General features: G+C 43.3%; 1 protein-coding gene across 7 annotated transcripts in view; it reads right to left on the bottom strand.

The window, feature by feature from the left end:
- Nucleotides 1–26631, bottom strand: part of LOC147020189 (HMG box-containing protein 1-like) — a 111506-nt gene that overhangs the window by 83562 nt on the left and 1313 nt on the right. For 6 of the 7 annotated variants that reach the window (XR_015061690.1, XR_015061691.1, XM_085895308.1 and 3 more), the window contains exon 2: nucleotides 25101–25251. Coding sequence is in view for 5 of the 7 variants with exons in the window: in XM_085895308.1 (XP_085751434.1) it covers nucleotides 25101–25251 (151 nt within the window). In the remaining 2 variants the exon portion in view is untranslated. Of the gene's footprint in view, nucleotides 1–24975; nucleotides 25252–26631 lie in introns of those variants that run through there. The other variant, XM_085895311.1, reaches the window with a different exon arrangement.

Raw genomic sequence — 26631 nt, 5'->3', positions numbered from 1 at the left:
GCATTTTGTGAGGAAAGCACCAAATTTGGCACACCAGTAGCCTATCATATTATGAACAGATTTGGACATTGGGCCATCTCAAAATTTTTGATGGCAGTGGAAAATGGCTGCCACAGCCATTAGCGGCTGAATTTGAGAAGTGGCCCAATATCCAAATCTGTTCATAATATGATAGGCTACTAGTGTGCCAGATTTGGTGCTTTCCTCACAAAATGCACAATTGTTATGCTATATTTAGCTAAGTTGCCCCACTAATTGAGAGATGGGGCCAAAAACGATATCTCAAAAAGTTATGGACAAGTTATGACAAAACGATGTGGATGAGTTGGTCCGGTGACAAGAACAAGACGATTCAATTTTGGTTCAGGTCCGGATCCACATCAGGCATATCAGTGGGATACAAAACATGAACTGTTCGACCTAGCAGCGGGATGCACTCTACCGAGTGCTGTTCTACTTGTATAGCAAACTGTTTATTTCCTGTCACTAGTGAATAACTCATTTGTGAGGATGGGCTAATTTCCACAGAATCACAAACAGGATAATCATACTACGAGGGTGAGTTGAAAAGTAATTCTATTTCTCCAAAACAGGAGAGCTATTCCAAAGAAAACAAAGTGCAGTCTGCACATTATTTCTTCCAACCACTGGGTGCGATGTTTCATGATTCCGACACGAGACGTCTCAATGCTGCCTTCGTCAAGATAGCAGAGGGTAAGCATGATGTTGTCCAGTGCTTGATATGAGAGTTGGGATGATTGACTGGAGATGAGACTTGGGTGCACTATTACGATCCTGAAATGAGACGAAGAGATGGTCAATGGAGAACGGCCACAAAGGTTCACCAGCCCCGACTTGGCTCCGTCACATTTGCATCTCTTCTCCAAACTCGAGGAACACACCTTCGCAAAGAACATTTTTCTTCTGACAGTTATGTCAAGGCCATTGTGGCAGAAATTTGTGGACCAGAGTGGTGATTATGATGAGAAATAAATATGCACCACGGTAGAATAAAGATCGATGCGAGTATCTGTACGTTTGTCTCATTTGAATATTATATCTTTACCTGTTTTGGAGATGAAGAATAGGAGGCATTACTTTTCAGCATGCCCTCGTATCTATACTGTACTAATAAATATCAGTGTGTGTACGTCAGTCAGTCAGTGTGCGTCTCCTCCATAACTCCAAAACCATGAAACCTAGCGGTCCCAAACTTTTCATGCATACGAAGGGAACTCCAAGGTAGTGTATGAATGGAAATTGGAAGTTTGGGTAAATGTAAACACCCCATTTGAAGATAATTAACGGCTGGATTTAATTATCCTTTATCAAGGTGTTATCCTTGGTCACCTCACTGGGGTCTGAATTCGCCATTTTTTGGCCTGCTTTCACCAACGATGCTTTAACTTGGAACAGGCCGCAACAGTTTCTTAACGATAATGTTTCGTTTTTTTTTTTTCACTTTCTTCACTCTCATCATCGAATGACTCATCATCATTCCGCCGAATCCCTGGATACATTCAATGCTTATGAACGCCTGAAGACACACCAGCATTCGTGGATTTATTTCATTTCCGCACATGTGATAACCACAACAATCTCGTCATCAGAGTCAAATTTCAAATTTTTCACTTCTTAATTAACCTCAACAGCGGTTCCGATTGCTGAAAAAAATTAACAAGTGCTCATTTGTCCAATTCAGACATTGTTTGACGTTTAGGGCATCTCAGAGTGCGTATTGAAATGACTAATTGACGATGGCTAAACACTTGCCAAGCCAGCCGTTCCTTATCAACAATTGTGTTGGAGTGCTTGTTTGAGTGGTGAAGCCACTTGGTGAGCGCTCTTCAAGCTTTGATAGCGATACAGTGGCGTGGTTCTCCAAGAAGACATCTTCAGAGAGAAGAAGGCAAAATAAATTTGATGATTACAATGAGTGAAGAATGTTTTAAGTCGTTACAAAGCAAAATGAATTGTCACATCACGGCAGGACAGCTGAGAGGTATGCACACTTACTCTAAGCTGTCTAGTCAGAGTTCGAATCCCAACCCAGCTGTAAACTGTCATCCCGGTCGGTGATTCACAGGCAGGGTGATTCATCAATGTGTGTGCCGTCTCTTGGAGGGTGTTAAACTGGATGTCACATCTGCCAGAATCCCCCCTCCCACCCTGTCTTCGTGTGTGTGTGTGTGTGTGTGTGTGTGTGTGTGTGTGTGTGTGTCTGTGTGTGTGTGTGTGTCTGTGTGTGTGTGTGTGTCTCTGTGTCTATGTGTGTGTCTCTGTGTCTATGTGTGTGTCTCTGTGTCTATCTGTGTGTCTCTGTGTCTATGTGTGTGTCTCTGTGTCTATGTGTGTGTCTCTGTGTCTATGTGTGTGTCTCTGTGTCTATGTGTGTGTCTCTGTGCGTCTATGTGCCTGTCCGTCTGTCCATCAATGTGCCTGTCAATGTTCCCCTCCCTCCCTCCTCCCCTTCTCTCCCCCACTCCTCCCTCCTCCCTGTCCCTCTCCTCCATCCCCCAACCTCCCCAACCCCTACCTCCTACATCCCCCATGTTCCTCCCTTATTTCCCACCCTTCTTCACCCCATTCCACCACCTCCTCCCCTTGCTCCCCCAATCTCCCCCTCCCACACCCATTTCTCATCCGCCTTCCTCCCCTCCTCACCCTCCCACCTCCGCTCCTCGCTACCCCACCCTCCCACCTCCCCTCCTCGCTACCCCACCCTCCCACCTCCCCTCCTCGCTCCCCACACCTCCCTCCTCCCCTCCTTGCTCCCCCACCCCTCCCTCCCTCCTCGCTCCCCCACCCCTCCCTCCTCCCTCCTCGCTCCCCCACCCCTCCCTCCTCCCTCCTCCTCTCTTCACTTCCACTCCTCCCCTCCTCGCTTCCCCACCTTCCCTCCTCCCACCCTTGCATCCCAACCTTCCCTCCTCGCTCCTCCACCCTCCCCATCCTCGTCCCCCCACCCTCCCTCCTCCCATCCTCACTTCCACAACCTCGCTCCTCATCTCCACGCTTCCTCATCTTCCCACCTCCCATCCTCATTCCCCCACCCTCCATCCTCGCTCCCCCACCCTCCATCCTCCCAGCCTCGCTCCCCTACCCTCCAACCTCCCATCCTCGCTCCCCCACCCTCCAACCTCCCATCCTCGCTCCCCCACCCTCCAACCTCCCATCCTCGCTCCCCCACCCTCCAACCTCCCATCCTCGCTCCCCACCCTCCAACCTCCCATCTTCGCTCCCCCACCCTCCAACCTCCCATCTTCGCTCTCCCACCCTCCAACCTCCCATCCTCGCTCTCCCACCCTCCAACCTCCCATCCTCGCTCTCCCACCCTCCAACCTCCCATCCTCGCTCCCCCACCATCCCATCCTCGCTCCCCCACCCTCCCATCCTCGCTCCCCCACCATCCCATCCTCGCTCCCCCACCCTCCCATCCTCGCTCCCCCACCATCCCATCCTCGCTCCCCCACCCTCCCATCCTCGCTCCCCCACCCTCCCATCCTCGCTCCCCCAACCTCCCTCCTCCCATCCTTCATCCTCGCTCCTCCCATCCTCGCTCCCTCACCCTTCATCCTCGCTCCTCCCATCATCGCTCCCCCACCCTCCAACCTTCCATCCTCGCTCCCCCACCCTCCCATCCTCGCTCCCGCACCTCCACCCTCCCTCCTCACTACCTCCTCCCTCCCCCATCGTCCTCCCCTCTCCTCGCTTCCCCACCCTCCCTCCTACCCACTCTCCTCACTCCCCCGTCCACAACTTTTTGAGAAATCATGCAATATCGTTTTTAGTCCCATCTCTCAACAGTGAGGAATCAGTTAAAAATTAAATAATTCTCGTATCCAGATCTGTATTCACCAAAATTGAATCAATTATTCCTCGTGGCACTCGCAACCTGTCCTCCAAGTTTCATGTGAATCCATCCATAACCTTTTGAGATTTTGTGCCATGTATCGTTTTTGGCCCCATCTCTCAACGGTGAAGAATCACTTTAAGAATTCTCAGATCCGGATCCAGATTCGGATATTCACCAAAATTAAGTGTTGCTGTCTTTGGGAGGTCAACTACATACACAAAAAAATTCAGAACGATTGCTCGACAGCTGTGGCCAAAAATTGTGACAAACAGCCAAACAAACGCTACAGACAAACGTACATGCAAAAAAAAAATTCGCAAAGTAACAAACAAAGAGACAGAGGGGGTGAAAACAACCTCCTTCCACCTTTGGTTGCAGATATCAAGTCAAGTCAAGTTGATAGCCTCATGGTAAAAAGGACTATTTGAATTGGTTTTGGGCTCACAGAATAGCTTAGAGGCATACGTATTCTTCTCTGAGCTGTCTCACCTGGGTTTGAATCCCTACCCAGTTATAAACGGTCATCCTGGTGTTTTGCATGCAGGGCGAGGTATCAATGTGCGTGACGTCCCTCAAATGGATGAAAAACTGGGCCCCATCTGCCAGCAATAGTCGGTGGACGTTAAAGCAATAGTTGGTCCTTCGTGAAGATGAGACAAGGTATCGCTGGCACACTGAACAAATTTAAAATTCCTGCTCTAACCTACAGGGGGCCAAATCACACATGTGTGCGCTGATGCATATCACAAATCGCTGATCACACAGCCCCGAGGATGCTCTGAAATTCTTAATGAAAAGCTTTAGCTTTTCTTCAGATCGGTAAAGGAACTTCTTCTTGTGTTCCCAGTTACAAACGGCCGTTTTCTCCAGTCTTCTTTGGCTCTCACAATCGCAGGCAGCTCGGTAGTCCGTTAGCTGCCGTCTCTTCTCCGATGCCATTATCTCGTCCTGTCAAGTCGTATCCAACTTCTAGTGGCTTTCGTGATCATCTTTCTCCAAACATCCTCATTCTGCACTGCTTCCCGAAGCTCTGGCAGAGGACAGCGTGGTTGCAGCCTTTTACATCATCAATCCAGTGCATGCAAGGTCTGACTGTTCCTCTGCTTCCCTCAATACACCGGCCATGGTCGATCTCTCCAGACTTTCGTTTTCTGTCAACATGATGCGTCTAAAGTATGACGGTTTCTGTTTTAGCGTCAGCGCTGATAATGCACATGGTGGTCTAATTTCTTCGAGTACCGATTCGATCGTTCTTCTTACCGTGCGTGGAATTTTTAACCATTCGTCAAAAACACCACATTTCAAGACTGTCAACCTTCTTCCTTTCTTTCTTCTTCCTCACTGTCCATGCCTCACATCCAGACAATTCACCAGCCTCTTCTTGGTTTGTATTGCGACATCATCGTCTTTCCTGACATTACTGTTCTCCCCAACACCGACTCACTTCAATCTCAGAACATTCCACTATTTCCACGAAAAGAAGATTAAAACTTTCCACTCTTTCCACGTGAACATCTCCCAATCTGAACACGTCAATCTTTTCAGTTAACAAGGTTTCAGTCCTTTTTAAAAGTTTGAATGAACGCCAGCCTTTTCACACTTTCCTTCTTCATCGTCTGCAGCAGTTTCATCAATCCCCCTTTATTTTCTGCCAACAGAGTGGTATCGTCAGCATATACGACTCCGGTATGACTGCTAAAACATGCATGAATGTGGGAGCGACACCAAAACAAAAAAAATTATCAGGACATGCCATGCCTTCCACAAGCACAACATAATGTTAACAAACGGATCCTCGATTCGATATTACAGTGACGGTCCGAGTCACAATTCGATTTCAAAAATGGACAAAAGGGGAAGCATTAGTATTCTCGGCAGTGAGACCAACTTTATGATGAACTCTAAATTACAGCAATCATCGCTGTTAAGGTGGGTGTGTATGGATGCACAAAATTACATGGGTGGGAAAAAAAAATAACGACGAACATGATGTTTGCATTCTTACACTTAACGTTAATCGACTCGGCTGACAAACAGGATGACAAAAAATAATTATAATAATAATAATAACAATAATAATAATAAAGACAAGAGAAGCTTTAACAGCAAATTGAAATGTTTCTCTGGTTATTATAATCTCATTATGTCAGCACTCTGCATTCGGTGCTTAAGGGCATTTATGCAGTACATGTATCACGGGCAAAGTCTACCTTCATCGCGTTCTCGAAAGGTGTGTTCACTTTGCGACTTCATCAAATTCGTGTTTGATACCCGCCAAACCCGCACACAAATGCCATGGCCACACGCGCGCTCAAGGTAGATGTGCAACGACAAATACAAAGGCAGATAGACCAGGTACGATTGGGCAGGTAAAGGCATGTTGGGATGCGTCAGCAAATACAGTTCCTTCAGAGAGTATTCACAACCCTCGACTTTTGTCACATTTTCTTGTATTGCACAGTTACAGCCTCAATTTAAAATGGATTAAATTAAAATAAATTTGTCCTCGATCTCCACAAAACACCCCATGAATGACAAGGTGAAAATGTGTTTTCAGAAATTGATTGAAAAATAAATACAGAAACATCTAATTTACATTAGTATTCAGCTTCCTGAGTCAATAGTTTGTAGAAGTGCCTTTGGCAGCGATTACAGCTTCGAGTATTCTTAGGTATGTCTGTATCAGCTTTGCACATCTTGATTTAGGGATTTTCCCCCATTCTTCCTTGCAGATTAGCTCAAGCTCAGTCAAGTTTGATGGGGAGCATTGGTGAACAGCAATCTTCAAGTCTTTCCCCAAATTCTCAATGGGATTCAAGTCTGGGCTTTGGCTGGGCCACTCAAGGACTTTCACGTTCTTGTTCCGAAGCCATTCCGGTGTTGCTTTGGCTGTATGCTTGGCGTCAGTGTCCTTTTGGAACATAAATCTTTGCCGCAGTCTTTGGTCCTTTTCACTCTGAAGCAGGTTCTCCTCAAGGATTTTCCTGTATTTGGCTCCATTCCTTACGAGTCTCCCAGTCTCTGCCACTCAGAAGCATCCTCATAGCATGACGCTGCCACCACCATGCTTCAGCGTAAGGATGGTGTTAGATGGGCGATGAGCTGTGCTCGGTTTCCACCAGATGCAGTGCTTTGCATTCAGGCCAGAGTTCAATTTTCGTCTTGCCAGACCACAGAATCTTTTGCCTCATGCTCCGCAAGTCTTTCATGTACCTTTCTGCTGCCACTCTCAGGAGTGGCTTCTGTCTGGCCACTCTCCCATAAAGCCTCGATCTGCGAAGTATTGCAGAGATTGTTGCCCTTCTGGCATTTTCTCCCATCTCAGCCAAGGGACTCTGTAGTTCTGCCAGAGTGGTCATTGGGTTCTTGGTCACCTCCCTGATCAAGGTCCTTCTTTCCCAGTTTGGTCGGACGGCCAGCTCTAGGAAGAGTCTGGGTAGTTCCATATTCTTTCCATTTCCTAATAATGGAGCTCACTTTGCTCATAGAAACTTTTAACACTCTCAAAATTGTTTTATACCCTTCCCCAGATCTATGCCTCCTCACAATTCTATCTCAGGAGTTCCACGGACAGTTCCTTGGACTTCATGGTGGAGTTTCTGCTCTGACGTGCACCGTCAACTGTGGGACGTTATATAGAAATGTGTGTTTCTTTCTAAGTCATGTCCAATCAACTGAGTTGACCCCAGGGGGACTCCAATCAACTTGAAGAGACATCTCAAGGATGATCAAAGGAAATTGGATGCACCTGAGCTCAATTTGGAGTGTCATAGCAAAGGTGTTGAACAATTATTGATGCAAGACATTTCAGTTTTTCATTTTTAATGGATATGTAACTATTTCTATTTTTTAAAATTCCACTTTGACATCATGGGGTGTTTCGTGTGGACCAGTGACAAAAATTTAAATTGAATCCGTTTTTAATTCAGGCTGTAACACAACAAAATGTGACAAAAGTCGAGGGGTGTGAAGACTTTCCGAAGGAACTGTTTGTGTCTTTCGTACATCATAAAACATAAATAAAAGAAAAAAATATCCCTTTGGGCCAACCATCTTCCTGTGCAAGCAAACTGCACAATCCTCACATATTTGAAGGTTTTGAAATTGCTCAATGACAAATGTCATTCACCGGCATTGATAAAATGTCACAAAGACATTAAAGGTCGTCTCACTGGATGCGAAACCACCAAATTTCATGGGGATAGCACAAACCTATTGTTGCACTACATTGAAAACCACGTAAAAGCAATAACAACTCTAGCAAAGTTGATGATGCGCCATCGCATATCCCCACACTTCATAATAACTAGAAGGGCACATGTTAGAGCACATACCTCCGCCACGCAATGCCTGATCCACGAGAACATATCGGGCCAAATACATTTTTGAAATATCGTGCTATATAATCGTTTTTGGCCCCATCTCTCAATGGTGAAGAATCATTAAAAAAAAAAAATTATGGGATCCAGATCCGAATTTGGATCTTCACCAAAATCTAATCAGTTCGTCCTTGTCACACACCCAACCTGCCCACCAAGTTTCATCCGTATCCATCCACAACTTTTTGAGATATCCTGCACACAGACAGACAAATACAGACAGACAGACAGAAAGACAAGCCGGTAGGCGGCGATGGGTCGCCGAGCATGGAAACTATAAGATATAGAGCAAAATGGATGTCATATAGCAGATAGAGAATCACCTTAAGATTATGCATATCAAATCTCATCCAGTTCCATCGACTGATAACTACTCGGTATCCATTTGAATGAAAAGTACCGAAAATGCGGTTTGAAATCGGAAATCACCAAAGTTCGAGGGGGTGATGTGGGTGAACAAAGATCTAAACCGAAAATCCGGCTCGATCGTTTGGCACAACGTATTCCAGACAATTAGTGTGAATTTTCATGACCATCCGACCATAACCCGAGGAGTAGTAGCATTTGGTGCGAAGGCACCTCCAGCTCTCGCATATTATCAATTTTTGCACGAATTGACATTTGACCGCTCACCCAAGCAAAATCGGTAAATATGTCCTGAGGCAAAGTTGTAGTACTCATTGAGTACCATGAACCTGCAAAGTTTCATTCGTATCGATGCACTCACATGGTCGCTAGGGGGCCTTCAATTTTCGCCAATTTTCGCACATACCCTAATTGTAGGGGGCGCTGCGGGTAAAGTATTCTATACATCACAAAAACCGGAATGTTTGATAGAGCATCACCTGTAGATCATTCGTGCCAAATTTCATAACCCTACGTGGGATAATGGCTTTCGGAATTGATTTCGCGTGAACGGTACCAATTTTGAAGGTTTTTCGGTTGTTGCTAGGGAACCAAAGCGTCCCTAGCAACCATCACAATTTCCAAAGCACAAGGTCATAAGGTGTACCTACCACCTGAGTTTGGTCAAAATCCGCCCATGTTTACTACCAATTATGCTGATGACAAACGAACAAACATCCAAACAAACAGACAGAATTACTGACAACTAGAGGGGGAGCACTCAGTAGAGTGCAAAACCTCTGCCACCAATACTTCTAGGTCACTCAAGTGAACCTGATATCCTATTCATTCAATTTGATGTCAACAGTGCTCACAGAGTTATAGTTTGCAACTTTCCCTTTTACTTTTGACTTTTACATACTCAATTCATTCGTCATAACTAGATTCCTTGAGACAGAAATTGATTTTACGTGGGTATATCCACCTGAAGTTCCAAAATCAGCCACAATTATAATTTTGGCATGTTTTTTGTTTGAAATCACTTATAACATGTAGAAATGCAAAAAAAAAAAAAAAAAATCGAAATTTTATTGAAAAAAATTTGCAATTTTTTTTTCTCTAACAACTTTTTTTGGGGGGGGGGGTTGGAAATCACTTAAAACATGTAGAAATGCAAAAAAAGAAATCGAAATTTGGTTGAAAAAAAGTTGCAAATTTTTTTTTTTTGGGGGGGGGGTTGGAAATCACTTAAAACATGTAGAAATGCAAAAAAAAAAATTCAAACATTTTTTCAAATTGGCCGCCATAGCGGCCATATTGGATTTTGGACCAAGTCCAAAATCTAATGGCATGATCCTTGGACCAGACCGAACCCCCCCCCCACCAAGTTTCGTCGAAATCCATCGAAGAGTTTTTCCGTAATACTGTTCACAAACAAACAAACAAACAAACAAACAGAAAGGGGTGAAAACTAACCTCCATCCATCTTCGATGGCGGAGGTTAATAAGGGTCACCTATTTCGGCGACCCAACAGACAGAAAGACAGAGAGGGGTGAAAATATAACCTCCTTCACCTTCGGTGGCGGAGGTAATAATAATAATGAGTTAGTCCACAAGGAGCTTCGATGGAGGAGGAGGCAATTAGTCCCATCAAAGCTGACGCGATCGCTGTTTGTTGTGTGCTTTCTAAATTCTGAATCTCAAGCAAGGAAGCAGGACATCCCATTTTTAAAGTCCGTCTGACTCTCCAGGGTCAGTTCAAATCGCCAAACTCCCAGACTCAGAGTGGAAGTTCCAGCCAATATGACACAAAGGTTGATTACTAAGTGAATGCTTCTGACTAAGACCTTCATAATTACTTTAGATAAAAGATTGAGGTTGGAGTGAGGTAATGAAGAGTAAAAAAACAGTCACAGTGAGAGCGAGACTGAAAACCTGTGACTAAGAGGGTTGTGGTTGGATTACATAGGATTATAAGGAGGGTAAAACAAAACAAAACAAAAAACAGTGTGTGTAAGGATGGAGGAGGGATGGCAGGAAAGCCGAGAGGTATGCACACTCGCCTCTAAGCTGTCTAGCCTGGGTTTGAATCCCTACACAGCCATAAACTGTCATCCTATAAACTGTTTCACAGGCAGGATTGTTCATCAATGCGTGTGCCGTCCCTCGGGTGGATGTTAAACGATCTGCCGGCATTAGTTGATGGACGTTAAAGATCCCGCGGTGTACTTTGCGAAGAGTAAACGAGTTATCGCCGGCACCATGGTCAAATTCCAAATTTTTGCCTGAACAACTGCTGGGAAGGCAATGGTAAACCACCCAGTATAACCCTTACCAAGAAACTGCTTTGGCAGCATCAACAAACACTCTGTAATAGAGTATGCTATCATCAGAAGGAGTATATGGAGGATGGAGGATGGCACGAGATGGTGTTACACAGACTACATGAAGGCCCTGGAAGGAAGAGTGAGATTGGCCGGTGAGGGGGTTTATCAAACCAGAGAAAAGAGGAATAACAAAACATTTGCAAACATCTGGATGGGTCGACGCAAGATTATTAGGTTCCAATAGGCAGATGCCTCTGCATGGGGAATTACAAACCATGTTCGTGAAGATTCATTCACAGCAAGTTGGTATAAAAGTGCATTAAATGTGGGATCAGTATTTTTTTTTAGCCGCGTCACGTTGCGAACGCTCCGCCACGCAATGTGACAAAAGTCGAGGCGTGTGAATACTTCCTGAAGGAACTGTTTGTGTCTTTCGTACATCATAAAACATATTCTAATATGTTTCTAGCACATCCTCGCATTGACGGTGCCTTTTGAGAGCGTCTATCATGAACTTTTAAATATATTCGGACATTTGCTTTAAAGTTTCGAAAAGTTCACGTTATTATTTAAAGATTATTCCATTTATCGTATTGTAATTTCGTAAATACACAATACATCGTAAATACATTATGACGGGTCTCGCTATTGGCTTAATCAAGGCACGTGACAAAATATCGGAAGTTGCTGGGTTTTTTTTAGCCGACAAAACCTTTAGGACGCTGCTCTTGGACACATTTGTCCTCGTTTTTAAATATTTTTAAATGACCACAGAAAAAGTTGATTACCATCTTAAATTACGGACTGTTGTGCGAGCTAATCCTTAAATACTTGGCTAGGATGCACTACAGGATATCCCCAATAAGCAAGTGCAAATATTTTCTTTAAATGGAGAACATCACACCACACACGTATTAAAAAATAAATAAACAAACAAACAAACAAAAATACTCTCACCCAGTTCGCAAAGGGTAATAAACACCACTATTTCAGAATTAGCACAAAATGAAATCATCGTTTTGGTATCGAACACTGGCATGTCAATCATTCCGATTCAATCGTCCAAGCAGATTAAGCAGAAACTAAAACGGCACTCGGGAGAGCGTGTACCTCTGCCAGGATGAATAGTTTAACGTTTTCTACCCCACTGATAAGCCGGATCTGGCTCCAGACCTGAACCTACATCAAATTGCCTTGTCCTTGTCATCTACCCAACTCATCCACAATTTTTTGATGCGTCGTTCTTGGACCCATCTCTCAACGGTGATGAATCACTGAGAAAATTTAAAAAAAAAATTATCATTTCTGAATCCTGATTCGAATCTTCACCAAAATCTAATCAATTTGTCCCCTTTACGCCCCTAATCCGTCCAACAAATTTCGCCCAAATACATATACAACTTTTTGAGATATCTTGCTCACACAGACAGGCAGACACGGGTGAAAACAAAACCTCCGTCCACCGTCGGTGGCGGAGGTAAAAAATGGAGGAGCTATTTCTTCAATTGGCAGAAGGTTGACACATTAAATGCAAACACATGTCCATGTAATAAATAAAATGAAGTTTCTTGTTTGGTTATCATGATCAAACAAACAGTAAAAGGGCCAAGCATTAGAGAGGGAACTGTCATGGAAACAGTAATGGGTGGAAGGTAGATGAGACGAGAGGAGTAAGCCAGGAGGAAAGGAGATGGGACAAAGAAGTTCACCATCTTTGCCTACGTGGATTCCAGCAATCTACAGCACATCGCGCAAACATATTTAATGACCCTTCCTTGGATTTTATCAAACGACGGTTGATAAGAGTATGTTTACTCCCGTGGGAAATGACATGGGGCTGATCTTTTGAGCGTTAGCTCTTCATAAAAGCAAAAAACAAATAATTTAAAACGCCTCCGACGATGGGCTAATGCTTCAAACTTCAGGCACACCTTATTTAAGCCTATTCTTATCAATCAAATAACTGACCAAATACAGCACTGGAGTATCAGGAGGAACAAACAGACAGAGACGGAGTCATCAGAAGGGACGTGGAGAGGATTCGGGGTGCGGGTGCTACTCCTCCACCCTCAAGCCCATCCAGGCGCAGCCAAGAGAACCTTACAAAAACTATTTGCAAGATTCACCCCTCCGTCGACAAAGAAAAAGAAAGAAAGAGAGATGGAGGACAGAAAAAAACACACACTCACTCACACAAACACACAAACAGAAAACAGCCACACTTCATACCAAGGAGAAGCATACACACCACACACCAACAAAAAGCACACACATCCCCCCTTCACACCAGAAATACCTTAACACTTCCAACCTAAACTCCACAGAATGTACACAGGAATCCACCAGGACACACATCAATAGAACGCCCTCTAATTAGAATGAACATCCATTTCCGGTAAACACGAATGACACTTCCAGTTTAAATAATTAATTATTTAGTTAAAAAAATTAGAATAAATAAATAAATAAATAAACAGCCCCCTCCCTCCCTTTTTTACCTCCATCACCAAAGGTGAAGGAGGTTATGTTTTCACCTCTTTCTCTCTGTTTACTTGGTGAAAAATTTCTTTGCCAAGTATGTTGGTCTGTAGCGTTAACTCTGTCACGTGATATTTGGCCACAGTTTTCGAGAAATCATTTTGAAATTTTTTGTGTCCAGTTGACCGGCCAAGGAGGGCAACGCTAAATTTTAGTGGAGATCCGAATCCGGATCTGAGAATTCTTTAAGTGATTCTTCAGCAATGAGAGATGGCGCCAAAAAAGATATATTGCACAATATCTCGAAATGTTATGGGTGGATTCACACGAAAGTTGGTGGACAGATTGAGAGTGTCACTAGGAAGAATTGATTCGATTTTGGTGAATATACGATTCTAAATCTGGATACAACAATTATTTAATTTCTAACTGATTCTTCACCGTTGAGAGATGGGGCTAAAAACGATATTGCATGATATCTCAAAAAGTTGAGGACTGATTCAGATGAATCTTTGTTGGCAGGTTGGGTGTGTGAAAAGGTCAAATCGATTCGATTTTGGTGAAGATCTGGATTCGATAATTTTTCAGGTGATTTCTCACCATTGAGAAATGGGGCCAAAAACGATGTATAGCATGCTATCTTTAAAAGTTGTGGACGAATTGTGACAAAACGAGGTGGAAGAGTTTGGTTCGGTGACAAAAACAAGCCGATTCAATTTTGGTTAAGGTCTGGAATCAGATCCAACCGATCGGTGGTATACAAAATGTAAACTATTCAACCTGGCGGAGGTATGTTCTCCACGGAGTGCAGTTCCGTTTCATCACTTTGTCACACGATGAGTGATTTTTCATCTCTTTGTTATTTGCAAAATTGAAGATTTTTCAAGTATAGGGGTCAGTCGATTTTGTTATTCTGTCTGTCTGTTTGTTTGTCAACGGCAGGCCACAATTTTAAACCGATCTTCACAAAACTTCACCACGTGGTAGAGTTTGTTATAAGGATGAAGCCTATAATTTTTGAGGTCAAAAGGTCAACAACATAGGTGAGATTTCTAAATTCCTCAATATTCATCTGATTGTGTTGAAATTTGAAGAGTAGTTATATTTTATGTCAATGAATTCAACCTGCCGATTATTTTTAAGGTCAACATAAACCAAAAGGTAAACATAGGCCCAAGGTCAACAACTAAGGTCATATTTCTAAACTCAATTTTCATCCAATTGACTTGAAATTTGAAGAGGATATGTATATGTGTGTGTGTGCGTGTGCGTGTGTATATATATATATATATATATATGTATATATATATATATATATATATATATATATATATATATATATATATTTACATTTATCAGGTCACTGAATTCAACCACCAATTATTTTTGAGGTCCACATCAGCCAAAAGGTCAACATAAGCCGAATTTCTAAAAACTAGTAAGTGCCCATAAGTGCAGCAAAAAAAAAATAATAAACAACTTTCAAACCGCAAGCCAGAAACAACAACCACACAGGCCATTCCTTCGCTCTCGTGTGCCCGTACATGCGTGGCCCGGAAGTTCACATATCACAGTTATGATTAGTCGCAATTTAGTTTTAATGTCCAATTATTCAATTAGCGCCAACGTATTTTGCCTTTTCGCAATGTCCTTGCAAGGAAAAACACAAAGAGAAGAGAAGAGGAAAAAAAAAACTTTCAAACAACCACACAGGCCGTTCCTTCGCTCTCGTAAACGACGACTGGATTGGGGCATTGTGTTTATCTATAAATGTGCATAAGAAATCGAGAAATTATTAGAATGCACAAAATCATCAGTATCCAGAAGTCCGTGCGTTGTAACCCGTAATGGGGAACGCGGCTGAGGTTCTCTTCCCCATCGGCCACGCCCACACAGCAACATGTCCTATCATTGGTTGGTAAATAAATGGCCATAACTTGGGAAGCACTTGTCCGATTAATATTAAACCTTGAAAAGGCACATCCACAGGGCCCCAGCAATATATCTGGCAAGTTTCAATTAGATCGGACCAATGGTTGTCGAGAAACAGCAGTCACACACACACACATGCACACGTGCACACACATGCACACACACTGCTGGAATTAGAGATAGATGTCAATTTTCATCCGATTAATTATTCACCATTGAGAGATAGGGTCAAAAACTATAAGTAGCATGATATTTGAAATATATATTGGGCCCGATATGTTCTTATGGATCAAGCATTGCATGGTGGAGGTAAGCACTCAACTGAGTGCCCTTCTAATCGTTATTATTTCACACAACTTGCAATGCTACGGGAACCTGCTTACACGAAAACCAATGAAATTGAAACTCGAGATTACAATGACATCTAAAAACCTTCTCACATGACCGAATCAAACGCTCAGCACAATAATCCCTCTCTAACATGATGGAATACACCCCCACACGAACCACAATCATCATTAACAGAACAAATTCCAGCAAATCTAATAAGCTGAGATGAAAACATGTTGTATCCTATCTCTACCGGTATATTATTAGATGGAAACGTATACAAAACATGAAAACTAAAATAGTCAACTTTATGACACATTTGTATTAAAACAATTACTTCCAACTCGAACACATCGAGGTATGCCACTATCATCACTGCTACTCATATCTGCTATCAGGCTTTCTGTATAAATCCTGTGAATCAGCCTACCAAAACAACTTTCGCATAAATCACACAAATATCATCAATATAACGACATGTACAAGATAACAGTTCAGCTGAGCCTAACTTGTTCTCCTTCATCAATTTCTGCACAAATGAAAACTCAAGGAAAATGTCCGCCAACAGGCGGTTCCAGTTCCCTCCCATTGGAATGTCTTTTATTTGTTGAAATATTTTCTCACCAAAAGACACAAAAGTGTTCAACAAAATAAAATTAACGGCATCTTTAAATGTCAATTAAAAAACCTACTAATTGAGAAACTCTGGTTTATCTTTTCCATCAAAGCAGACAGACACTAGCCTTCATACGAAGAGCCCAGCATTTCCGTTCATACTTATTTTCTGCCTCCTTTTCACGCTTCCGACAATAAGGCAGAAAACAGTGCATTGAGAAGTGTCATACATTTGCACAAATTAAGTATCAACGAGCCGAAACCCCATCACAGACGGATTCGGTCCATGAGCCCAATATGACAACCAGTGGCGGCTCTTGTAAGAGCGGGATACCAGTCGATGTACTCGATGGCCTTACCTAATGAGGCAGACAAAACGTCCTTGTACACGACATTTTTGGTGTACACTACTCCGTGTGAAGAAGTCCCCTGATTTGTGCACATGTCTACTTTGATGTACACCATGTCAAAACTTCTCAGGTCACAGTACCAAGAAAAACGTGACGCGACCGCTCGGAGGAGCACAAAATTGGTCCTTCAGTATAAATATATAGATAGATAGATAGATGCGTGACAGTTAACATGGAAGCTAGAAAAGAAAAAAAAAAAGGAAGCACAACTTTGTAGCGGAGGTGTCATCTTGTGCTGGAAAAGATGCTAAATTCAAGCTTCTGAGGACATTAAATTACGGGGCTTAAAAAAAAGCCGAAATCACCCTGGTGTTTTGCTCCTGATGCCACTCCGGTGGCAGAAAGTAAAGAGCAATTGATGAAACTGCTGTGGACAGTGAAGAAGGGAAGTGAAAAGCCAATCTTCATTTAAACCGAAAAAAAGATTAAAATCTTGTCAACTGAGAATATCGACGTGTTTATATTGGGAGACAATCACATGGAAATAGTGGAAAGTTTCATCTTCCTGGCTGCTAAGATTGATGCGAGTGGACAAATGAATAGACGGTTAGCATTTAGCATTCGGGAGAACAGCAATGTCAGGATTGATAACGATTTGGAAAGATAAAGATGTGACACCACAAACCAAGAGCAGGCTGGTGAATGCTCAGATGGTATTTCTCGTCGTAATGTATGGATGGACGCGAGTCATGGACAATGAAAAAGAAAGGAAGGAAGAAGATTGAGTTTTAAAATTTGGTGTCGGAGACTTATGTTAAAAATTCCAAAGACTGCAAGAAGAACGAGAACAGCACTCGGTAGAGAGCATACCTCCGCCAGGCTGAACAGTTTACGTTTTGTATCCCACTGATGGGCCGGATCTGGATTTGGATCTTCACCAAAATTAAATCAAGTATTCCTCGTCACACACACACACAACCTGTCCACCAAGTTTCGTCCGAGTCTGTCCATAACTTTTTCAGATATCGTGCTGTATGAATCACTTTTGGTTTGATCTCTCAATGGTGAAGAATCCCTGAAAAAAAAATTGAGTATCCGGATCGTCCCCGAAATCAAATAATTTCTTCCATGTCACTCACACACACACACACACACACACACACACACACACACACACACACACACACACACACACACACACACACACACACACACACACACACACACACATTAAATGTCCACCAAATTTCATCCAAATCTGTCCACAACTTTTTGAAATACCTTGTTCACAGACAAACAAACAAAGAGTTGAAAACATAACCTCCGTCCACCTTCGTGGTGGAGGTAACAGACAAATCAGTGCTTGAGGAAATTAGACCACCATGTACAATCACCCGACTTAGCATGGTCACAAATAAACGATTTGGCAGCATGTTGTCTTGCCAGGTCCATAATAAGGGAGAACTCCAGATCAGCAGTTCTGCAATCATTTATTTGTGACCATAAATCTCAGTCTTTTGCATAATCTCAGTCTCAGAGACGTGAGTGCCACACAGAAGCCACCCAAGTTGGCATAATCAGTCATATTGCATTCAGGGTTAGAAACTGACACACACACACACACACACACACACACACACACACACACACACACACACACACACACACACACACACACACACACACACACACACACACACACACACACACACACACACACCTTCTGAAGTTAGCAACCAATGACACACACGTCTTGAGCATTTTTAATTCAACAACTTCACATATCTTCATGTTTTACCTCTTGTTATATATGGAAACCTGGAGGCTCATTGAAAAGCTAAATGATAGAGGGTAGCAGGTACACAGACACAGATCAAAGCTGAGCAGGTAGAAAAACATCACAGGTAGAACAAGAGTGGATGGCTAGTTTTTATTTTTTTTTAAGGAAATTGGGAGAGGCAGTAAGCAAGAGTATGAGAGGTGGTAGTGGGTATAGAATTAAGATTGGGCTGATGATGGCCCACACTCTTGAAGGAGGGAAGGGAGGGGCACGAGAGAAAATGCAGGGAGTCAGTCCACAGAGAAGACAACAGGGGGATGAAGGAATGGAGGTGAGTGTTCAACAAGAATTTGGGAGACAAACCAGGTGTGGGATTTTGATAGAACATCGGTAGTCAGAAGAGGGCTGAAAGAAAGATGGAAGGACAAAAGGACGAGAGTGCAGGAGGAGGGAGTGAGACATGAAATTACGTCATGACCAACCTGCTTGTAGTCAGCGACAAGCTGACCTTGGGACTTGGCCTCCTGGCGTGATATGCAAATAACAGAGCTGTGAACTCGATCGCCTCCAAGGGATCAATGAAAAGCAGCTGCACGAGCCCATAATGGAGACTCCGTGATAATTCAGATGAAGGCCTCATCTCTTTTACATTTCAACTACTAAGGTCTGCATTGATGAATCACATTTGCTCGGAAAATAATCACGCAACTATAGTTGTATATGTAGTCCATAATGATATTTCCTTGAAGGCATCGAGCATGTGAGCAGATAAGCTGATTCAAGTGAACAAAATCATACAAGAAGGGAAAGTTACAATTCAAAAAGTTTCCTGGATATAAAAACCAGTTCGTTTTTGTGTGTATGTATGTATGTATGTATGTATGTATGTATGTATGTATGTATGTATGTATGTACAGTGGGGAGAACAAGTATTTGATACACTGCCGATTTTGCAGGTTTTCCCACTTACAAAGCACGTAGAGGTCTGTAATTTTTATCATAGGTACACTTCAATTGTGAAAGACGGAATCTAAAACAAAAATCCTGAAATTCACATTGTATGATTTTTAAATAATTAATTTGCATTTTACTGCATGAAATAAGTATTTGATCACCTACCAACCAGTAAGAATTCCAGCTCTCACAGACCTGTTAGTTTTGTCTTTAAGAAGCCCTCCCATTCTCCACTCATTACCTGTATTAACTGCACCTGTTTGAACTCGTTATCTGCATAAAAGACAGCTGTCCACACTCAATCAATCAGACTCCAACCTCTCCACAATGGGCAAGACCAGAGAGCTGTCTAAGGACATCAGGGACAAAATTGTAGACTTGCACAAGGCTGGGATGGGCTACAGGACAATAGGCAAGCAGCTTGGTGAGAAGGCAACAACTGTTGGCGCAATTATTAGAAAATGGAAGAAGTTCAAGATAACAATCAATCTCCCTCGGTCTGGGGCTCCATGCAAGATCTCACCTCGTGGAGCCTCAATGATCATGAGAAAGCCCAGATCAGCCCAGAACTACACGGCAGGACCTGGTCAATGACCTGAAGAGAGCTGGGACCACAGTATCAAAGAAAACCATAAGTAACACACTACGCCATCATTTATCTATAATAATTCCAGCAATCTCTGTGTGTGTCTGTTTGTTTGTCCATCTGTCTATCTGTCTGCGACCGCTGTTTCTTGACGACCGCCGGTCCGATCTCATTGAAACTTGCCAGGAATATTGTCGGGGACCCGCGGATGTGCCTTTTTGAGGTTTGATATCGATCGGACGAGCGGTTCCCAAGTTACAGCCATTTTACTGCCTTTTCAGTGTTGAAAAGGTGTATATATGGCAGCTGAAGGTGTCGTTCCACCTTCTCACCTTATCATGCCAATTTTTTCCCAAATTATTAATAACCAGACCATCACCAGTCCGATCAGATTGAAACTTGCCAGGAATATTGCTGGGGACTCGCGGATGTGCCTTTTCGAGGTTTGATATCGATCAGACGAGCGGTTCCCAAGTTACGGCCATGTATCTTTCGACCAATGACAAGACACGGTGCTATGACATCACGAATGCTGTCACAATTAATGCTTATTTATTATTTGTTTAATTTTTTTGCACGATTGACGGTCCAATCTGATTGAAACTTGCCAGGAATATTGCTGGGGACCCGCGGATGTGCCTTTCAAAGGTTTGATATTAATCGGAAAAGCAGCTCCCAAGTTACGGCCAATTTATCTGTCGACCAATGACAAGACACGGTGCTATGACATCACGAATGACGTCACAATTAATGTTTATGTATTTCTTTTTTTTTGCACGAATGACGGTCCGATCTGATTGAAACTTGCCAGGAATATTGCTGGGGACCCACGGATGTGCCTTTTTGAGGTTTGATATTAATCGGACGAGCGGTTCCCAAGTTACGGCCATTTATCTGTCGACCAATATCTGCGAGAGAGGGGGAGGGAGAGGGGGGGGCGAAAGAGAAGAGCGAGAGAGGAGGGGGAGAGAGGAAGGGCGAGACTAGGGGGAGAGGAGGCAAGAGAGGGGGAGAGAGAGGAGGGTGGGAGTGGGGACGAGAGAGAGAGCGAGAGAGGGGGATGGGAGAGGGGAGTGAGAGGGGGGTGTGAGAGAGGGGGTAGGAGGGGGGTGTGGAGAGGGGGTAGGAGGGGGTGTGAGAGAGGGGGTAGGAGGGGGTGTGAGAGAGGGGGTAGGAGGGGGTGTGAGAGAGGGGGTAGGAGGGGGTGTGAGAGAGGGGGTAGGAGGGGGTGTGAGAGAGGGGGTAGGAGGGGGTGTGAGAGAGGGGGTAGGAGGGGGTGTGAGAGAGGGGGTAGGAGGGGGTGTGAGAGAGGGGTAGGAGGGGTGTGAGAGAGGGGGTAGGAGGGGGTGTGAGAGAGGGGGTAGGAGGGGGTGTGAGAGAGGGGGTAGGAGGGGGTGTGAGAGAGGGGGTAGGAGGGGGGTGTGGAGAGGGGGTAGAACCCAATAGAAAATCTTTGGAGGGAGCTGAAAGTCTGTGTTGCCCAGCGACAGCCCCGAAACCTGAAAGATCTGGAGAAGATCTGTATGGAGGGGTGGGCCAAAATCCCTGCTGCAGTCTGTGCAAACCTGGTTAAGAACTGCAGGAAACGTCTGATCTCTGTAATTGCAAACAAAGGTTTCTGTACCAAATATTAAGTTCTGTTTTTCTGATGTATCTATTACTTGTTTCATGCAATAAAATGCAAATTAATTATGTAAAAATCATACAATGTGATTTTCAGGATTTTTCTTTTAGATTCCGTCTTTCACAGTTGAAGTGTACCTATGATAAAAATTACAGACCTCTACGTGCTTTGTAAGTGGGAAAACCTGCAAAATCAGCAGTGCATCAAATACTTGTTCGCCCCATTGTATGTATGCATGTATGTATGTATGTGTGTATGTGTGTATGTGTGTATGCATGCATGTATGTATGTGTGACCTCACTGCCTTCCCCACAATGGGTGGACAGCTGGTCCGAGTCAACCAATTGTCCCGAAAAAAAACAACATCATACTTCTGCCATTTCATCAACATTAAAAATATATCAAAATAAATAAATAAATAAACAAGCAGTCATAGACTGGTACTTACGAAATCGTCAACTTGACTTCTGACTGTGTCTAATAAAAGCCGTCTCTCGAGAAGGCAGCGACGCAAACCAGAAGTTTCTACGATGATTCTGTACCAAACCATCAAAAATCGAATGTTTGACCTCACTGTGACCTTGAGCTTTGACCGATTTTGACCAAAATCTAATCAGCACTAGCCATCACCCTCCTGAATCAGTTGGTGTAATTTGACATTGGTAGCTTCTTCCGTTCTCGAGTTATCGTGCCTCCAAACAAACAAACACACACACAAACAAATGACGGAAGTCATCAATTTTCTTACGAAATCTTTCGATTTCGTAAGTAATAAATTTGTCGAGGGCGCAGAGGCCCCGTGCCTCTGGTGCAAACCCATGGCCAGTGCAATTGGAATAATCCGAGCTATATAACCACGATGTATTCCACCATGCACATTAAGCAGTATGCATGTTATTGCTTTGTGTACTTGACCCACGTTATTACGTGGAAAATCAACGATTTATCAAGTAAATTGATCAGTCGATTTTGTTATCCTGTCTGTCTGTTTGTTGCCTGCAGGTCACAATTTTAAACCGATCTTTACAAAACTTCACCACATGGTAGAGTTTGTTATAAGGAAGAAGCCTATTGTTTTTGAGGTCAAAAGGTCAACATAGGCCCAAGGTCAACAACTAAGGTGGTATTTCTAAAATCCTCAATTTTCAACCCATTGACTTGGGTTTTGAAGAGGAGTTGCATATTTGGTCATTAAATTCAACCACCAATTATTTTGGAGGTGAAATTTGTTTTTTGGATTTTACAAGTATCGTGCTCTGCACGACGTCTTCTTCTTGTTATTCTGTTGGTTCGCCGAAATAGGTAACCCTCATTGTCAGTAATTCTGTCTGTTTGTTTGGATGTTTGTTTGGATGTTTGTTCGTTTGTCATCAGCATAATTGGTAGTAAACGTGGTGAGGATTTTGACCAAACTCGGGTGGTGGGTACATCTTATGACCTCGTGCTTTGGAAATTGTGATGGTTGCTAGGGACGCTTTGGTTCTCGAGCAACAACCGAAAAACCTTCAAAATCGGTACCGCTCACGCAAAATCAATTCCGAAAGCCATTATCCCACATAGGGTTATGAAATTTGGCACGAATGATCTACAGGTGATGCTCTATCAAATATATTCCGGTTTTTGTGATTTCTGGAATACTTTACCCGCAGCGCCCCCTACAATTAGGGTATGCGCGAAAATTGGTGAAAATTGAAGGCCCCCTAGCAACCAGGTGAGTGCATCGATACGAATGAAAACTTTGCAGGTTCATGGTACTCAATGAGTACTACAACTTTGCCTCAGGACATATTGACCGATTTCGCTTCGGTCAGGGGTCAAAGGTCAATTAGTGCAAAAATCGATAAATGCGAGAGCTGGAGGTGCCTTCGTGCCAAATGCTACTCCTCCAAGGGTTATGCTCGAATGGTCATGAAAATTCACACTAATCGTCTGGAATACATTGTGCACAAACGATCGAGCTGGATTTTCGATTTAGATCTTTGTTCACCCACATCACCCCCTCGAACTTTGGGGATTTCCGATTTCAAACTGCATTTTCGGTACTTTTCATTCAAATGGATACCGAGTCATTATCAGTAGATGGAACTGGATGGGATTCGATATGCATAATCTTAAGGTGATTCCCTATCTGCTATATGTCACCCATTTTGCTCTATATCTTATAGTTTCCATGCTCGGCGACCCATCGGCGCCTACCGGCTTGTCTGTCTGTTTCTTTGTCTGCCAATCGCCTACAGGTCACAATTCTAAACCAATCTTCACAAAAACTTTACCAAGTTCTGGAGGTAGTCTGAACTGAGAAGCCCATTGATTTTGAGGTCAAAGGTCATCCTGAGGTTAAATTTCTAAAATCGTCATTTTACATCTGATTGACTTCAAATTTCAACAAGATTTGTGCATTGCGTCACTGAATTGGGAAACACACTATTTTTGAGATCAAAAGGTGAAGGGTCAAACTTCTAAAATCAAGTTTCATCTGAAAAAGCATCAATTTTCATCCGATCGACTTTAAAGTTGAACAACATTTGCATAGTCCGTCACCGAATTGAGAAAGGAACCATTTATGAGGTCAAAAGGTCAAACTTTATAAATCATCAATTTCAATCTGAAAAATAATCAATTTTCATCCGATTGAACTGAACTTTGATTGAGATTGTGAATTTCAATCTTGATGAAATGGACAATTTGATGTATCCATGGCAACCTTTGAAGAGGGAGGGCGGATTTTCCACGTATCGTGCTCTGCACGACGTCTTTTTGTTGTTTTTATTATATTCGGGAGCGATCGTGGCAGCAATTTGTCTACATTCTATACACCGCCCAAATAAAGCGATGACAATTTGCATAATTAAGGCACTTTTAGTTTTAGCCGAGTTTTCAAGACTGATTAGTGTGAAAATACAGAAGGGTGCCTGTCATATGCATTAGGCATGTTTCTGCTTCATGTATATCATTCAGATTACAGTGGTCGATTGCCTATACACCACCCAAATAAAGGGATGAGAAATTTATGCTCTAAATGAAGGTTTTTGTGCGTAATTTCGGTTAGGTTGACTTTAAAGGTTGAATCGTGTGGAAATACAGAAGGGTCACCCGCCATTTTGACGTGCTTTTCTGCTCGTAGTTATAATAATAAAAACAACAAAAACAACCATTCCTTTCACGCCGCCAAACATACGACTCAAACCTCGGCATTGCACCTTTTAACTTCTTGCTTTGCTTAAACCAAACTATTCAGATTCCCCTATTCTGATAGGACATCACAAAGACAAAATGTTTACACAATACATACCATTCTCCAAAAAAAATACTGAAAGTTAGGAGCAACAAGGAACATCCATTGTGGAAAGCCTTCAGGTGTTTTTGGAACTCTTCGCTCACCAATATTCTATTGGAATTATGACCAAGCAAGGCTCACCGATCCATGCCGAGGTTTTGCTGGAGCTTCGCCCGCGACCCATAGGGCAATCAAACACTATTCAGCGAAATTTGCAAACACAAACATTGTGTGCCTGTCACCGAACCAAACAGCTAAACACGCACCAAGTTCAGCAGGTGCAGCTTCAGGAGATGCAGGTAGGTGCTCAGAACATTGCAGCGAATCGCCATCCGAGGGATGCCAACACGGTTCGGTCACGACCCGCAGCACGCCTGCACCGAGGCGGCCACCCACTGGACGCTTGGCACGGCTCAACTGCCAGAGGGAGGGAAGGAAGGAAGGAAGGACAGAAAGAGGGAGGATGCAGTCTGAGAGTGCAGTGCCACACTTTTTCACATATACGTGAATCTGGCATCGGAGCAGGAATGGTGAGAAAGGTTAAAATGGATGTTCAATGTTCACAAGTGTGTTCTTGGTGTGAGGTTGGATTGTAAACAATGTTAGAATTCATTTTGTAAAACACAAAGCTCCTGGGTGTGCGCTGCCACTCGCCACAGGGCGAATCCCCCTTACCTGTGGCTAATATTTTAAACCACCTATTAGCCACTGTGGCTAATCCATGTTTTAGTGTTTTTTTTTTACCAGTTTTAGACGAATTTTGGGTGATTTTAGCACAGAATTCAACCTTTGTTGAGACGGCCGCCATTTTGTACGTTTTGATTATGGGAATCATGCGTGATTTCATACAAGCTTATACATACCAACTTTAGTAGTTTTAAACTAGTTTCTAGTTCAAAAAAAAAAAAAAAATTATCGACTGATAATACGCATGATTCCCATAATTCTCGTCTCAAACATTTTTTCCGGAATGATTCGGCGCTACATGCTTCGTTGGGTCAGTGGTTGCCAGGTGAGTTTTGACACAATCAGTAGTAGTACCTGTAATAGGACGAGTTTGTTTGGATGAGTGAGTTTGATGGGTGACTTTGGTTGGATGAGTGAAGTTGATGGGTGAGATTGGTTGTACGAGTGAGTTTGATGTGTGACATTGGTTGGATGAGTGAAGTTGTTGGGTGATTGGTTGGATGAGTGAGTTTGACTGGTATGAGGTTGGTCCAATCCTGGTCCACAACCACCCCCATCCCCCACTACCACCTACTAAAGGCACAATGACCATACCCCCACCTCCTACACACACACACACACACACACACACACACACACACACACACACACACAATCATCACCACCACCTCCCGTGACGGTCATTCATTCAACCAATCTCACAAGTCAAACTCACTCATCCAACCAATCTGAACAATCCAACTCACTCATCCAACCAACCTCAACCATCAAACTCACACATCCGCCTTAAAATTAACTTATTATTTCATATTGCTAAAAAAAAACTTTTGAATAAAATATGTGGCTAATCATTCTAAACCTGGATTAGCCACAGTGGCTAATTCCTTTTGAAAGCCAGAGCACACCCAGAGCTCTACAGTTATGTGTGTTGATCAAAAGAGAGGATAAGAGAAGGGACGTGAGGGAACGAGGGATTGTGGACGTGAGGAGACGAGGGGTAGGGGACGTGAGGAGACGAGGGGTATGGGACGTAAGGGGAGGGAGGGGAGGGGGAAGTAAGGGGAGGGAGAGGGAGGGGAGGGGGAGGGAGAGGGAGGGAGGGGGAGTAAG

The sequence above is a fragment of the Eptatretus burgeri genome, chromosome 9, assembly GCF_056783735.1.
Source record: "Eptatretus burgeri isolate ZD-2024b chromosome 9, Ebu_testis_v1, whole genome shotgun sequence".
Classification (NCBI taxonomy): Eukaryota; Metazoa; Chordata; class Myxini; order Myxiniformes; family Myxinidae; genus Eptatretus; species Eptatretus burgeri.
The sequence above is the reverse complement of the archived record's forward strand: the minus strand, read 5'-3'. Positions and strand labels throughout refer to the sequence as shown.